Source organism: Musa acuminata, chromosome BXJ1-4, assembly GCF_036884655.1.
Source record: "Musa acuminata AAA Group cultivar baxijiao chromosome BXJ1-4, Cavendish_Baxijiao_AAA, whole genome shotgun sequence".
Lineage (NCBI taxonomy): Eukaryota > Viridiplantae > Streptophyta > Magnoliopsida > Zingiberales > Musaceae > Musa > Musa acuminata.
In genome coordinates, this window is record NC_088330.1 from 38,872,645 (window position 1) to 38,890,202 (window position 17,558).

Here is a 17,558-nt window from a genome sequence, read left to right on the forward strand (position 1 = left end):
CCCGTGTACTAAAAAGGTTTATGCACTGTGAAAAAAGAAGAAAAAGATTCATCTTCACGGATTAATTATTATTGAGTCGTGAGAAGACACAAAGTCCCCACAAGATCGATCATTAAATATAGCTTCTGGGAGAGTACCTGAGTCGTCTTCCTGTGTCCCAGTCAATCCAGGGCGGACACTTCATTGATTCTGTACTGTCTCGCCCTTATGGCTGACGGCCGCACTCCACACTAACTACACCCTTCTCTCACTGTCCTAACCATCAGTCCAAAGATACTCATGGCTAAAGGGGAGACAATTTGGTTCATCGTCATCGATGTTTCTTTCCTGAAGCGAAAGCAACGAATCTTGGTAGCAGTGTCTTTGATAGCGGAAGAAATGACAGATTTTGGTTGTTGGCGGAGTAAATTGATTCGGATGCAATCTATTTTTTTTAAGTCAACATCAACTCAAACCTCATCGATCCACAAAATTACGTGAGGGCATTCCCAACAATACTCTTTAGATGCTTAAATTGGAGAGCTGATGTGTCAACCACTCGATGCAAGCTGTCGACCTCATGATGTCTTGTGGCATCGAGGAGTCGGCTAATGGCCAATAAGGTGTCAATGTTTCGACCGTATGGCATCGACATGTTGACCATTTATCGTCGACGTATCGGTCACATGGAGCTGATGTGTCAATCACATGATATCTTAGTGTCGACCACTTGGTGCAAACATATCATTCATAGACATGACCTAGTGCAATTGTGCTCGATGGGTCGAGAAGGCTATACACAATGCCACTCGGTAGGCCGACATAATTGCAAATAGTGGCAAAGGCAAGCATATACAGTCATGCACAGTGGTGGAGGTAGGTTGATATGATACCATGCGATGGCGCTCAATGAGCTGATATGGCGATGCATAGTGATAGTGGCAGGCTAACAAGGTCACGCATGATGGGTCGACATAGCCCGTGTGATGACAAAGGCAAGTCAACATAGCCATAGTACAGTAGTGCTCGATGGGCCAACATGATCATGCGCAATGGCACTTAATGGGTCGATGGTCGTGTGTGGTGGCAAAGACACATGCCGTAAGTGATCCCCCTTTTGATAGTTATGCAAATTCGAAAATGATAAACGTATAAGCACACATTATAGTTGCCTATGCTTAGCTAACATGGCAAGATCTAAGGCCTCCAAGTGGTGACTGTAGATCATGACAAATTTAATGAGATCGTAATGATAATCCAAATGACTCTCGAGTCACCTAAATCAAGCCACGTGTCCTTTCGCAACTTTGATCATGCCATGTCACCTCCTTCTTTCGAGGCACTCGAGAGTTGATCGAGCGATTGAGCAAAGGAAGCATTACCCTTAGCCCCTATAAACAATAGATCAATCGACCTTCGTTCTCCACAACTTCCTACGATTCAAAGCTCCTTAGATAATTTACTTGGCTACCGCCCTCTTAATTCAAAAGGTCTACAATATCGTCATTTTCATCTTTCTTCAGTAGCTTTATCGACTTAGATAAGTCCTCAATCTTATCACCACCTTAGGTGTCAGCAGTATAAGTTCCATCATCGAGAAAAGTCAAGTCGATCACTCTAATGGAGGCTTCTCCCTCGGAGGCAAATCCTTCAAGTGATTGGGCTTTGTCACATATGGTGAAATCTTTCGACTCAAACTTTGTTGTGTTAGCCTTTGACCTGGATACCACTCAAGTGGTCGATCAACATGAATTGGTCCACTCAGTAATTTTTTAATGTTGTCCCATGGTTATACAAGTCGAAAAAGGAGCAATTCTATGAATTGCTCTTGCCCTATTTGAGTCTATTGTCATCGAGTAGTGGCTCATTATGGTAGGTCTCAACTCTACTCCTTGGGATAAGGTGTCAGATTTCCTCTATTTATTAGTTTACTAACAATGGTTGAATCTTGCACTTTCTCTATGATAATATTCTTTGTAAGAACACTTGCCAAGGTGTGAAGACAAAAACCAAGCTAGTGTAACACAAGCTCCCTTGACCTTAACGAGGGGGAGCCTTCGTGGAGGACCAACTCCTCCCCGTACTATAGGGATAGATGAGATGACCATCGTTAGGAACACATACGAGAAAAGTCATGATGACCCAAGCAACCATAGTGATAGTAATAACAATAGCAGCCACAATAATAACAACAATCACAGTCCACCCGCTTGGTCTTCTCGAATGAATTGACCAAGGTGGGGTCATCGGTCCTCCATGGTGGTCGATAGAGGAAGGGATAATCCTGAGTTGAAATATATCTAATACAAGTTGATATGTCACCTCTTGGAACCAATGCCTTCTGCACTAGACTAAGTCTATTTGATATCAAAAGAATAGAAAATTAAAGCTTAAGATTATTTGACAAAAATTTTATCAAATGAATTAATTAAGTGTAATATAGGATGTTAGCTAAGGTACTTGAACATTATCGGATCGCATCAAGTGGGGGAAGTAATTCAAAGGGTCGACGTGTCAGATAAAATCTCATTCCATGCTTCAATAAAAGAAGTTTAATCTAAGATTTAGATAGTTTAAATTGTTTACCTTTGGTAGCACGTTTTTATATGGGATTTTGGTGACCATCAAAGATTAAATTGGGAGATTACAACTTCAAGAGATCATCCAGTGTTACTCGAACGTAAGGATTCATCATTCCGATCATATGGATCGCTTGCTTGACTTAATGCGCTAATGGAGAATCCGAATACATGTGAAATTAACAGTCACATAATAAGCATATATCTATGTGTCAAATTCTAAGAATCAGTAAAACATTACTTTCACTGATGATAAGTCGTCGAATTTAGTACACAAAACTAGATTATGAAAAATAATATCAGATGAAATCTAACATTAAATATGATGGGACATCAAACTCCATTTATCATCCAAAGAAAAAGAAGAAGCTATCCGAAAGAAATCGAGAATATTAGACTTCGATGATGATGATGGCATATCCATCAAGCCACAACCGTTGACGCAACCATCAAGAAAATTAATGAGCCTGACATTAATTATGTGCCAAAAATGTCATTTTCTTCTCATCGTAAGGAGAATGCAGAGCCGTATGGGGCCATAAAGATGCTAATAACACTTATCACCCTATGTCTAATCCAAGAACACATGTGCCTTGACATTGGAAAACCAGGAGTTTGTCGAGACTGATTCCACCGTCACTACTCTTCTCCATCCGAAAGCTCCCATTTGCATTCAATGCTCTCTCTCTCTCTCTCCCCCACAAGTCCCCATTTGCATTGAATGCTCTCTCTCTCTCCCACAAGTCCGGACAAGGAGAAGACCAGGAGAAATATACAGCTTATATCTTCCACGTATCGAATCTATCCAAAACACACGCACATATATGTCAGACGTATATCAAACGTACCGTGGAGTTTGCGTCCGGGGAAGGAAAGGGTTTAAGTATAAAAATCATCCTTATATTTTATTATATAAAAAAATTAATATTAAAATTTAAAATTAAATAATAATATATCAAATTTACTATACATATCTTTTATTGTCATTCAAAATTTTTTTAACTAATTTACGGACGTATCGTCGTAGGATCCGAAAGTTATAACGATCTCGATTTGTAATAAAAATTAGACTTATTTTTTCGTTTCTTTGTATTCTTTATAAAATCACTATAACGATAGATTATGTATAAATGAGAGATAAGAGAAGATCCATAATATTTTGATGACTAATTTACATGATTAAAAGGAGATAAAAAAAAATATAGTCTCTCAATAATATCACGTATCCATGTATTATGTTTTTAATCTTTATGAGGTCATAAACGAGAAGAAAGAATCTATAATAAGTAATTAGGATATTAGTTTTTAAGAAATTTTAATATAATTAATTTTTTTTATTAATCGATAATTATAATCAAAATTTAATCATATATTTTATTTAATTAAATATGACACATAATCTAACAAAAGAAAGTTAAAGATGAAGAAATCTTTACGTGTGTCGTTTATGGCCATCACGTAGTCCAATATCTTATAGTTTTTGTAGCGCGCAGCTAAGAATAAGCTTACCCGTTAAGTATATAATAGTTCGGTCAAGATAATAATTTAGTGGCTATACTATAATAAATTTTTTCTCTCTCTTCCAAAAGTTTGAGTTTCTCACCTAAACATGAACACAGAGAAACGAAGAAAAAATAACAAGTTTAGTGGACAAGATAATAATGTGTTTATAATATTTTTCTCACCTAAAAAGGAACAAAAAATCAAAGTAAATTTTCTTTTAAGATAAAATAGAAACGGCTAACTACATCATTAGCCATACTTCTAACACAAAGAACCTGAGATTTTACCAAAAAACAAAAAAAAAGTCAAATCATGTGATTTCCTATTAGAAGATTTAAGGATTAAGCAATAAATTGACGGATGGAAAGGTAAAGTTGACTAAACATGCGAGAAGACATTCTTAATAGATATCCATAAGATTATGAACGAATTGAGGAGCACGTACAAGGTGTAAGGCGTAAAGCCAAGTTTCATCGTTAATTTGACTTGGTCTAATTGATTCAATCTGATTGGTCTTCCGAGTACGATCACATCCGAAAGAAAAAAAGCCGCCAAGTGTTCATGATTTGATTGATAGAGATTTTTCTGAAAGGTAAAGAATATCAGCATCGCATGTCTCTTTTATCTCACTTTAGTTCAAAAGTGAAAGATTTCTATGTTTCATATCTCACTTTGTACAAAAGATTATTATAGAGGTTTGTTTAGTTAAGTTAGTATATGTCTGTAAACATCTAAAGCTCATAAATGTTTGTTTAGCTTGTTTTGAATCCTCATATATGAGATTGCTTTATATAATGTTTGTTATTGTAATTGTTGGTTTCATAAGAAAATATTCCTTCTAGATGAGATGCCTAGTAAACTATTTTTCTAAGTCAATGCCTATTGTTATATTAATTATCGAAGATGAAGATATTGCTATGTATCCCATATCAATAGAGCTTCCTTAAGAGAATATTTCCTCGTTAAATCGATAGTTATAAGAATGATACTATTCAAGTACTCTGGTACCCGAAATAAAATGATTTACAAACTTTAGATACTCTCGTATAAATACTAACTTAACCATTAACGAATTATTATTGGACTCGAATTGAGATAAGATAAAGGATATGGGATACATATGTTAATCATTAGTGAAATATAAGATATAAATATCTTTGGCACTCGATTTAAAATGAGATAAGGGATATGGGATACATATGTTACTTAATCATTAGTGGAGTGTTACTGGATAAATTTTAATGTAATATTTTTCATGAAGTGAGATATGAGATATAAGTATCTTTCGTACTCAGAAATGAGATAAGGGACATCGGATACATAGTTTTTCACCTTCTTCTTTCTCGTCCAAAGTCATTAACACTTAGCAGCTCCTCTCTTTTAGATACAATAATGCTTAAAATACAGTGTGTGATACAATAATTATTGTAGTTTAGATACAATAATGCTTAAAATACAGATAGGGTCGAATCAATTTGTCAAATTTACAATCAAATTTGATATTATTACAAGATAAATGAGAAATTAAAAATGTTAGTAACCAAAATTTGTTTGGTTCCAGCACTAAAAATGGAGTTCCATAAATTTTCTTCACAGTAGATAGAGAAATAAATTGTTAAGAAAATATGTATGATTTGGATGAAGATTAAAAATAAATAATCTCATATTAATTAGATTTAGAAAAGTCTAATGATATATATTTGGCTTTGGTAGGGGTTAATGGTGACTAATTTGATTTGACTCAACATGGAATTAGAAAGAGTCGTTGATGTCGTCCAATATATATATATATATATATATATATATGACTTAGTGAGCTTAAAAAAAGCTAAATAAATTTATAAGCATTTAGAATTAGTTATTAAAATTAAATAAGTTAATAAATCCCGTAGAAAATGTCAAGAAGTTGTTTTGAAAGAGTTTGTAATGCTTGGATTTAATGTCAAACTTTATTGTCTACTACTGTAAGTTTGGATTTATGCATCATGAATAAGTTGACTAAATTAAGAAGTCAATTATCCTAATGACCATCACATGTGATGGATGATCTTCGATTCTGATCCATCAAGCAGGTTATAGGCTGAACATGAAATCATTTGAGGCTTCACATGTTGGCAATGGCTACTACATGCATTGACACAGAGAGCGATCGCTTACAGAGCAGCAAAAGCCTCCTTCCATCCAAACGGGATAGGGTGGCTTTGTCACTTTCCGAAGAAAACAAGACACTTTACTGTCTTTTCCTTCGGCGTATACATCCATGTCCAGCTTCAATCTCTCTCCTCGAAACTGCCTTCCTATGTTTTCTTCTACCTCTCTCTCTGTCTGCATGTGGACGCCCCACTGCCACTTTGTTCTCCTCCAGTCTACCATACCTTGAAGAAGAAGTATGCAGGAAAATGTGATGCCGCAGACCTAAAAGCATAGCGCAACCGGACAAAGGGCTCACATGGAGGCCGTGACACCATTGCAGCACCTCTCTCTCTCTCTCTCTCTCTCTCTCTCTCTCTCTCTCTCTCTCTCGCGTGCATCTTGTTTTAGAGGTCCAGTGAGAGTTCTTGCTACGTTCCAAAGATACATTAGATGAGGCTCCTTGACTTTTCTGACCTAGGTTGAGATGCAAAGTTAGCTTCCATGCCTTGGTTGCCTACCTTTGATTCCCTCTCCGTCCTCCCCCCCAACTTCCCCTGCATTGCCATGTTTTCATGTCACTTTATATCTAGATTTCCACTAGTTAGAAGGAATCTATATTAAGACCTAAACTAGTATGCTAGACGACCAATATCCACTTGGCCTCAACCTGGACCCAAGTAAATGCCACTCACCACTCTTGGAGATGGGAACAAATGCATGGACGCAGATCGTTTCTTCTTCTTCTTCTTATACGGAGGGAGATCAAAAGTCAGTTGCATGAGGATGATTCCGAGTCTATGAAATCAGAGATGGAAGAAGAAGAGGAGGAGGAGAAAGCCGGTTGCAGTCTTCGGCAACTTGAAGGGATTAGCATCCGCCGAGCGACGGAGGTCATCGGTTCGCTGATCTCCTCCTCCTACTGCAGCCGATCCTTCCCTGCGAAATGGCAACTGATCCGGGACAAGCTGGAACAGATCCGCTCTGCATTAGCCGCTGCAGCAGATGGCGGAGACTCTGCAGCGAACACAGAGCTCGTCGGACTGTTGCAAGCTATAACATCGACCGCAAATGAGACGCGGTTGTTGGCCAACAAGTGTAGCGATGAGGCTTACGGCGGCGGGAGGCTCCGCCTGAGGAGTGATCTTGATGTGGTAGCCTGCAGGCTCCACCTCCATTCGAAGCGCCTGGAAGAGATCTACGCATCTGGGGTTCTGACCCTTTCTCGAGCCATAGTCGTGTCGAGGCCCGGCGTCGGAGCGAACCGGGAGGACATGCGGTTCTACGTAAAGGATCTCATCTCCAGGCTAAAGATCGGCAATTTGGAGATGAGAGTTGGAGCTTTGAAGGCCCTCAACCAAGTCCTGTGCGAGGACGAGAAGTACGTGAGGATTCTGGTGGTAGAAGTAGCGGAAGGTGTTGCTCTGCTAGCGAGCTTTCTTGAATCCGGGATCGAGGGTGTTGCAGAGGAAGCAGCGGAGGCGATCTCGGCTATCGCAGGTTTTGATTCACACAGAGCAGCTCTTGCCACGGCTGGTGCCGTCGCGCCATTGATTCGATTACTGGAGATTGGAACTGAATCGGCGAAGGAGAGAGCAGCCGGAGCTCTGAAGAGAATGACAGAGAACTCGGACAATGCATGGTCGGTTTCAGCTCAAGGAGGCGTCTCTGCGCTCCTCAAGATATGTGGCAATTCCGGCAGCAGCGGAGAGCTGATTCGGTCATCTTGTGGCGTACTGAAGAGCCTCGGCGGCGTGGAAGAGATCAGGAGGTTCATGGTGGAAGAAGAGGCGGTCTCCATCTTCGTGAAGCTCTCGAGATCGAAAGAAGAAACTTCGCAAGTCCAAGCCATAGAATTCTTGACCGCAATGGCCTACGAAGACGACGCCATCAAGGAGAAGGCGATGAAAGAAGGCGTGCTCGGCTCACTGGTGGAGCTCCTCGATCCCAATTCCCCCTGTTCATCGAAGGCCAAAGAGGTCGCGCTCAGGGCTATCGAGGCCTTCTGCTTCTCATCTCCGAGCACCATGAACGTCTTGATGAGCTCGGGGTTCCTCGACCGCGTTCTTTCCTTGCTAAGGAGCGGCGAGATGCCTCTTCAGGAGCCTGCGCTGAAGGCCGTGGCTCGCCTCTCCGCGCTATCCCATGCGATCAAGAAGGCGATGGGGGATGCCGGCTTCATCCCGGAGCTCGTGAAACTACTGGAGAACAGGTTGTTTCAGGTGCGGGAGATGGCCGCTGAGGCACTCTCGGGGATGATATCGATCCAAACAAACCGTAGGCGATTCATCAAACAGGACGACAACGTGAACCGGATGCTGCAGCTGCTCCACCCCGGAGAGAAGTCGGTGACCAAGACGCATGTGCTCTCTGCTCTGGTGTGCTTGGCCGATAGCGGCGGCGTCCGGAGAAAGATTGCGGCTTCTGGGTGCGTGAAACACTTGGAGGAACTTGCAGAGAGTGATGTAAGAGACGCTAAAAGAATCATCAAAAGGCTGTCTACCAGCAGATTTCGGAGCATGTTGTCCGGCATGTGGAGCTGATGAGCTCAACCATTAGAGCTGCCGTCTTTGTTCTCTCCATTCCCAAATTAAGTGCAAGGAGATGTACCAGCAACATTCTTCATGTAAATACGATGTAGCGGTGACATGATCCTTGCCGGTATCACTGTTCCAGCGTAGGTCGTCGGATAAGACTTGTTGTGTGACACATTGAAAAGTCTGCGTGGTACAAAGACCAACATAGGCAGTTCATGCACGCTTCCATGAACCCAAGACAACTAGACAATCGTGCCTCTGTTGTTTCGCTCATCATTTAAGGTTGCTTCGGAGTAATATGTCGACGAATGGGTCGTACATTCTCTGCAGTGTTTGGTTGCTTTGCTCTGCGAGAAAGATCGGTCGGATCATCCGATTAGGTTACGTTCAACATGCGCAGGCACAAACTGTGGATTCCATGGCTTCATGTCTCCAGTTGTGGAAGCAGGAAGAAGGATGCCGAGATCTGAAACGTTGTGCCGAGTAAAAGTTATTGGACGCAGCGTTTCTTTCACCCTATTCCAAGCACCAAACTCTTCGTCCAGTGTCGTGTCTCAGCTTTGTGTGACATGTGCTTTCTGAGGTCAAAGGCTGGATGATCTGTGACATTGATCTTTACCTTCGCTTCACTTTAACTCTGCAAAGCTTTAGTTCCATGACTTGAGGACGACTCACATCAGCTCCAAGTGAAGTGAAACAAGTGATCATGCAGCATCTGCTGCATCCTTCTGGATGTGAGTCAGCATCCTGTCCAATATGGAATGATGAAGTGACATGAAACAAGTACTACCTAAAGCCCCTTTTTCCCTTTAAATTGTATTTTTTTTCTGCTTTGACCACAATATTTTTAGTCAAATTGGAGGGTTGAAGAAGGAAGAGGACATGTCTGGATTGGTGGATGATATGAGCGAATGATAGAGGAATCCATATATGCTTTCAATGGTTGGTTGACTCAAGTCAGATTCCTCTTTATTTGTCATAAATTTTCAGCAATATAAATATATATATAATCTGAAATATTTATATATATTTTAAATGTTGGTCTGATAATTATATATTAGACTCACTTAAAATTAATGTAAATTCGGTGGATATTGTTTCCTCAGTTGTTTAGTCATATGCATACGTTATTAGAGTCCATCGAAGACCAAAGTGACTTTTCTTTTGGTTCATTTTCTGGTGGGCACCAAAGTCAAGTTTGTCATGTTGACTTTCTTTGACGAGAACAAAGTGGAGAGTGAGACGTTTCCTTTTCCCTGCATCTGACTCTGCCTCTCTATTGTGTTTCCCAGCTTCTTCCTTCTTCTATGATGTGTTCACTACTGTTATCATCCAAAAGATCTGAGTCAAAGTCTTCGCCTACTCAATCATAGAGCATGAAAACGATGCGTCCCTTTGTATTTCCTGCGCACCATTGTTTCTCTAACCTCAATTTCCCCTTTCACATGATTCTCTGTGGAAACGTTCGATTGATGAATGTATGATTATAAGGAGTAGGGTTGACCGTGTAATGGAAAATTGACTGGATTGGATTAGGGATGCTGCTGCGCCTACCAAGCTTTTGGCGTCATGTAATGCTATCTAGATCGTGGATTCGGTTCGTTTATCTTGTTCCCTTTTCCTGGCAAAAGGACAGGGACGACGTGTGGTGGTGGCCGCCATGAGAATGCATTGGTGACACACTACAGATTCATCACTGTAGTGGTCTTTTGACTATTTGCAGAACGCTATGAGACTTCGCTGGTGATAGCGTGAGAGTCAGCTTTGACAACTCGCTGCACGTTGTCCATTCCTCACTCTGTAGACATTAATGGATATTTTAAGCTCCCGATGCAGTACTGGAGCTGTTGGTAGAGCTCTCTCTCTCTCTGTTCCGGCAGCTGCTGCTGCTTCTGCAATTAACGAGGAGAAGCTTCCCACAGGAATGGCTATTACTGGTTTTGTGTCAGGTAGAAGCAGCACCCAAAAGGCTTATCCCGGGAAGACGACTCCCTTCGTGATTCTTACGTGCCTTGTCGCAGCCACCAGCGGTCTAATCTTTGGTTATGATTTAGGCATCTCAGGTAACCCTTTCTCCATCCCTGTCTCATCAACTGGGTAACTACAAACTAGTGTTCATGGAAGCAATTTCTTTTTGTCTGTCTGAATCACTGTAATTGCACGAGTAATTCTATTGTTTGAAAGCTTCTAAATCTCCTTTTGGTTTCCCTCTTCATATAAGATTGATATAAATGATCAAAAAATGTCTTTCTATGTGCGAATCCTTCTCTGCTCAGGTGGAGTCACCTCCATGGAGCCGTTCCTATCAAAGTTCTTCCCTTCGGTACACAGAAAGATGATGATGGCGGCAGAGAGGAGTTCCAACCAGTACTGCAAGTTCGACAGCCAACTCCTCACCACATTCACCTCCTCACTCTACTTAGCGACTCTCGTCACCTCCTTGTTGGCATCGACCGTGACGAGGGCACTCGGAAGGAAGAACTCCATGCTCATTGGGGGTGTCATCTTCCTCGCTGGATCTGTCATGAACGGTGCCGCCGAGAACGTCGCGATGCTCATCGTCGGCCGAATCCTTCTCGGTGTCGGTGTTGGGTTCGCCTGTCAGGTAAACTCATTTCTCTCTGCCATCATCCACAGCTCTGATGATGATCATCTCAACGTATCTACGATTCGATTACAGTCAACTCCTCTTTACCTTTCGGAAATGGCTCCGCCTCATCTCCGCGGCATGCTTAACATGGGATTCCAACTAATGATAACCTTCGGCATCTTCTCTGCCAATCTCGTCAACTACGGCACCTCCAAGATCATAGGTGACTGGAGCTGGCGCATCAGCTTATCACTTGCCGCAGTCCCTGCCATGATCATCACAGTAGGCTCTGTGTTCCTCCCCGACTCCCCCAACTCGCTTGTGGCTCGCGGTCACACCGAGAAGGCGAGAACGACGCTTCAAAGGATCCGCGGCATCCAAGACGTGGACGAGGAATTCAATGACATGGTTGCAGCAAGCGATGAATCGAAGAGGGTTCGACATGGTTGGTCCAACATGGGAAAGAGAAAGCACAGGCCACAGCTTGTGATGGCTGTGCTGTTGCCTTCGTTTCAGCAGCTGACGGGGATCAATGTCATCATGTTCTACGCTCCGGTGCTCTTCAAGACCATTGGGTTCGGCAGCAATGGGTCCCTGATGTCCGCAGTCATCGTAGGTCTGGTGAACATGTTTGCCACATTGGTTTCCATCTCGACCGTGGACAAGATAGGGAGGAGATTGCTCTACTTGGAGGGCGGACCTCAAATGTTTGTTTGCCAGGTAAAATATCCACAAAATACTTGTCCTATGTATCCATTCCAAATCATGATTCCAGAACCGATAGAGATCAGATAACATTAGATTACATCTCGCTCTGACTAGTTCAAGTGCCTCCTTTGACTACAGATCATTGTCGGAACGCTGATAGCGGTGAACTTTGGGAGCACCGGCGAAGCCAGCATGTCGAAGCTGTATGCTTGGATCGTGGTGGCCTTCATCTGCATCTACGTCGCAGGGTTTGCATGGTCGTGGGGGCCGCTGACCATCCTGCTACCCAGTGAGATCTTCCCACTGGAGATCCGAACGGCCGCCCAAAGCTTGGCCATATCAGTCAACATGTTCTTCACCTTCTCCATCGCCCAGGCCTTCCTCCCCTTGCTCTGCCACCTCAAGTTTGGGCTCTTCTACTTCTTCGGAGGCTGGGTGGTGATCATGACCACCTTTATCTACTTCTTTCTGCCCGAGACCAAGAACATCCCCATCGAGAAGATGGTTCTTGTTTGGAGAGATCATTGGTTCTGGGGCAGATTCATCGATGATGACGGCCGTGCTCATGGAGGCCAGGAGCCGGTGGATGCAGTGGAGAACAACAGAAAGGTAGTCTCTGCTATCTGAGACACCAAAAAAGAATGTATTTTGTCATGTCTTAAGCCAAGTTTACATTTGATATCCAATGTTCGTCACGGTATATTTTTCTTTGGCTTTTGGAGACTGCATCACAAAGCTTTCAGCTTCTCTGTTCAACACTCGTGGCGACTTCTGGCTCAACATTGATCGCAGTGAAGATGACAATCTTTAGTAGAACACTCGAATATATATTATTCTTGGAATCCTCGAGAGGGACTCTTTAACACCCAACAGAAAAGGAACAGAGAAGAAAGAAAATTTGTCGCCCAATCATGTCACACACAAGTTTACTACTTCTTCAACAGAAACGAAGAAGAACATCCAATATCGCTGCGAAGAAGGAAGCCTTCCTTCAAGCGATCCCGTTGATGCACAGCCATTGGCCCACAAAGAGTTTATCGCAGTCAAGATTAGGATTGATGGCACTGAACTCGAAAGCTGTCAGGTGGAACAGCTGAGCGACTGCGAAGCACGTGTCGCCGCTCTTCACCCCGTAAACAGTCTTGCAGCTCGGAAGCGATGTTTTCCGCACCACCAGAGCTTGTAAGAAAAGATCACAAAAGAATGGTTATTGCTCGATCACAAGGTGCGTGACCAATACAAAACGAGTGTTTGGTCAGAGCAGTAGCTTCGAGACTTACTCAGCCTCCCCTCGGTCGAGGAGATGGTGAGGAGGAGCGCTAAGAGGACGGCCAAGGAATAGAACGTAGCAGCTTTGCTGGTTGCCATGGCCACAATCTCTCTCTCTCTCTCTCTCTCTCTCTCTCTCTGTTATGTCGATTGACTGCCAATGTACCCTCCTATTTATACATGTTAACTAGTTTGGGTCGATGTTTCCGATCTATGAAGCAACAAAGGAAGCCCTCGGGATGTCACGCATAGAGTTTGGCTTCTTGTTCTCGAGACGGGCTAACCCAAGTTATGATGCAGTTGATCCCCTATATTGATGCTTTAATATTGGTCACAGTTATAAATGTCAAACTAAGTTTAATCAATGGTTCCAAGGGAAAATATGAGACAATTGTGTATCATGTTTTGCCCAAATGCTGAGATGTTTAAACATTTCCTCATCTATAAAGCTACTCAAATTGTACCCCAGCTAAGAATTAAGAATCAGATATAAAACATAGGTAGAATCAGATGATGCTTTTGATGCAATCCAATTGGTTTATTTCATCAGAAAAATCTCATATCTACAAACAGAGCATAATTTTATTTAAGTATTGCAATTACCAAAGGTTGCTGACCAAGTAAGGAGGCTGGAAAGTCTTTAGACTGGACAAACATAGATATTTTCTCAGCAATATATGATTCATTCATTCGATTGTCATGAAAGAAACCTCATCGCAGCTCATACGGAGTCAATGAATTCGACCTGATGCTGAGCCAGATATCTTTCTCTCCGTTCTTTCTGGAAAACAAGAAGAATGGGTAAGAATGATCACCAACAGATAAATTCAAGATGAATTGATAAAATTCTATTAGTTTGGGGCGGCTATTACCCACTCATCTATGACTAGCCCTTCACCGAGTATCCTCGGCCCAGTTTCTTCGGGAGGTTTCTTCTGTGCCTCAACTGCTGCATCAGCCTCGGCTAGTTGGCGCTTCAATTTATCCAATCGCTTTCAAAAGACATCGACATATAAGCCAACTTTCAGGCCTATTTCATTGATAAGATGGTTTTTCTACGCCACATAACAAATCAAATACTTAATTTGAAGTACTGACTTACCGGAGAAGGACGCTCGACATTCAAGAATACTACGCTCAAAATTTGCTCCACGGCAACCTGGTCTTTCTGCTCATCAAACTGCTTAGACATGATATGACCATCAGTTGGAATATCATTCCTTGTTTTATTCAAGGGAAGGAAAAGCTTAAGAAAGACATGGCAAGAAAACAAGAAACGTAAGGCATTATTAAGGTCAGTGGTAATCACAGATAGAGTTTATCTCAGAAATTCTGCTATCCAGTCTCACAGTCATAACTATGTCGACCATCTAAAAACTCAAAATGCTTATCCTAGACATTGCCTTCATTTTAGAGGCAAATTTGTAAATCAGGGGAGTAAAGGTCTTGGGAAGCTTCGATTGCAAACAGATAAATTCATATAAAAGCAAATGGTTAATTTAGTTGGAAGGCTGATGTCAATTTGATAGCTAATCCCAACTAGTTATGCTCGGTATTGATGTGAAACTCATTAATCATATTGTTTCGAATAATTGTTCATGTTGTCCAAGATACAGCTATATTGTGATTGTGATAGATTTATACATATCCCATTAAATACTTAATATATACATGTAGCACAGACATGCCTACAACCTCTGATTCATATCAGTGGTAATCACAGAGAGTTTATCTCAGAAATTCTGCCATCCAGTCTCACAGTCATAACACTGTCGACCATCTAAAAACTCAAATTGCTTATCCTAGACATTGCCTTCATTTAAAAGGTAATTTATAAATCATGGGAGAGTGAAGGTCTTCCGAAGCTTCAAATGAAAACAGATCAATTTATTTAAAAGCACACGGATAATTAGTTGCAAGGCTGATATCAATTTGATAGCTGATTCCAACTAGTAATGCTCGACACCGATGTGAAACTCATTAATCATATTGTTTTGGATAATTGCTCATAAAAAACAACTGTGTTGTGGTTGTTGCAGATTTCCACTAAACCCATTAAATAGTGAATAAATACATGTAGCACATGCATGCCTACAACTTCAGATAACATTTGCCCATCAAAGAGGCACGCTAATATACAACTGATAATAACCTTACTCGTAATACTATGTAGAGCTTCTATATCTGTAGAAGAAGGATAAATTTGCAACTCAAGTATAGATAGTACTCACCAGTTCAGGTACATACTCCATTGGTCCTTTGACCTTCAAACTTACAATCTTAAACTTGACCTTGTTTTTTTGATCTAGAACTTTTTCATTGTTCTCTGGGTGCTCCACAAACTTGAAAACTAAAATATGATAATTGAGATGAGAAATTAAAATGTACATCTAGATCACTGATACAGAAAACAATAAAAAGGAAAATAGGAACGAAAATGTGGAGGCAAATATACCAGTTGCTATAATATGTTCCCCAGGAGAAAGTATTGCTCCAGGAGGGCGCATGAAACAGCTTTTTGGGGAGGTAGTTTGAAACTAAAACCACAATAAAACATCAGTTAAACACTACTTTAATAACAATTTTGAAAATAATAAGAAAGAACTCATTATTTCGTTAAGAAGATTTATGCAAACCTTAGAAGAAAAAAGATGAAATATAAAAAAGAATGGACCGAGATTGAGGAAATAGACCATGCTAAGCACTAAATTAGAATTGAAAGAGATGAGAGTGCTCGACAAACCTTAAATGCTACAGGTGACTTGCTTGTATTCTTAATCTTGATCGCACTCCTGACTTGCTTTCCAGGTTCATCTTCAGCATTAAATAAAAGAAGAAACATATGAAGAATAACATAACAGTCAGCAAGCAAGAGTGAAAGAAACATATCAAGAATGACATGACAGTGAGCGAGCAAGAGCGAAAGAAACATATCAAGAATGACATGACAGTGAGCGAGCAAGAACAAAATCACAAATTTTTATCTTTTGTCTCATAGTTATACATCCTCAAAATTCCACATTTATGATAAATTCAGCATAAACATAAGCCAAACAAGCACATCAGAAATTGTAAAACCTCTCAATTACTAAATATTGAACAAGAAAGGAAGTGTCCTCAAACCTAATTCTAAGGTCTAAAGGAACAAAGTCATTTTAGAGTCAAACCCAAAAAAGCAGAAGCTGCAGTTTCAGTGTTTCTAGTCAGCAAACAACCAAAACATTTAGAGTCAAACCCAAAAAACACAAACTGTAGTTAGAGTGTATCAGCAAACAATCAAAACATATTCATCTAATGAAGTTTAAGAACAATAAGGCTATATAATATAAATGGTAAGGAGCCGATAGTTTTCGAACCAAAAAATCAAGTTGCCCCTCGAGATGTAGCAAGGAAAGAAGCTTCTTTCCCCTTCTCTTTTTCCTCCCTAAAGATACAAATCAAACTATACAAAATAAGCGGAAAGGAAACCCTCAAATTTTCAGATCCAACAGATCAAATTCCCCCTCAAGCTGTAGTAAGAAAAAAAAAGCCCCTTTTTTTCCCTTTTTATTTTTCCTTTGCCCTGAATATTCCACAAACAACGATCTATTAGAAAGAAAGTAGTCTAATCCCCACCACTATCACACTGAACTCTAATTCCGATCTAAAATCGAAACCTTTCTTTGACAGATCGCGAAGGGGATAAATCCTTATGACAAGCAAGACGGTCAAAAAACACCAAAAGGTGCCTTATAGACTTCGCATGCGATGAAAAAAAAAAAAATCCAATCAAATAAGTAGTACAAACTCACAAGGGAAGTAGAGCTTGCTGGCGGGATCAAGACGAAGGCGGCGCCGGGTGAGCAGCAGCGACTTGGCCACCGACGAGACGGAGCCGGAGGCACCGGAGTACTGCGTGTCGGATCCCTCCGCCGATCGAGGTGCATGTCCGTGGATGACGTGGTGGTGACTCACCCCCGCAGCGGCAGATGACGAGGAGGAGCCGCTGCCGCCGGCCTGCCAGAAGGGTATCCGGCAGAGGTTCCAGACGTTGCCGCCACCGGACGCCTCGGGATTCTCGTTAGCTAACGCCATTCCTCTGCTCATCCGGCTAGGGTTTGGGTGCCCCTTTTCACCGCCAGAAACAGCGGAGAGCGGAGAGCGGAGGAAGACGAGATGTTACAAAAGAGCCGCCGACTTGACCGTGTGAGAGAGATGGGATTCATGTCCGCAACATAAAATAAGTGGGAAATGGTTCATTGACGAGTGGTCGTGGCGACCATT

The 17,558-nt window shown here is 41.5% G+C and overlaps 3 protein-coding genes across 3 annotated transcripts; 2 read left to right on the plus strand and 1 right to left on the minus strand.

The window, feature by feature from the left end:
* The first annotated feature begins 6,342 nt into the window (after positions 1-6,342).
* LOC135666096 (vacuolar protein 8-like) lies at positions 6,343-9,650 on the plus strand. Its single transcript, XM_065177632.1, has one exon. It carries the CDS (start codon positions 6,908-6,910, stop codon positions 8,732-8,734), a length of 1,827 nt encoding a protein of 608 aa, XP_065033704.1. The 5' UTR covers positions 6,343-6,907; the 3' UTR covers positions 8,735-9,650.
* Positions 9,651-10,516: 866 nt separating this feature from the next.
* LOC135666103 (sugar transport protein MST3-like) lies at positions 10,517-12,782 on the plus strand. Its single transcript, XM_065177644.1, has 4 exons — positions 10,517-10,791; positions 11,005-11,333; positions 11,409-12,038; positions 12,165-12,782. Exons 1-4 carry the CDS (start codon positions 10,539-10,541, stop codon positions 12,651-12,653), a joined length of 1,701 nt encoding a protein of 566 aa, XP_065033716.1. The 5' UTR covers positions 10,517-10,538; the 3' UTR covers positions 12,654-12,782.
* Positions 12,783-13,857: 1,075 nt separating this feature from the next.
* On the minus strand, positions 13,858-17,558 carry LOC135666110 (vesicle-associated protein 4-2-like). The gene is made up of 7 exons (XM_065177653.1): positions 17,087-17,558; positions 16,039-16,109; positions 15,751-15,832; positions 15,527-15,645; positions 14,398-14,475; positions 14,168-14,287; positions 13,858-14,076 (listed from the first exon to the last, which is right to left on the minus strand). The coding sequence occupies exons 1-7, from the start codon at positions 17,379-17,381 to the stop codon at positions 14,017-14,019; spliced, it is 825 nt and encodes a 274-aa protein (XP_065033725.1). The 5' UTR covers positions 17,382-17,558; the 3' UTR covers positions 13,858-14,016.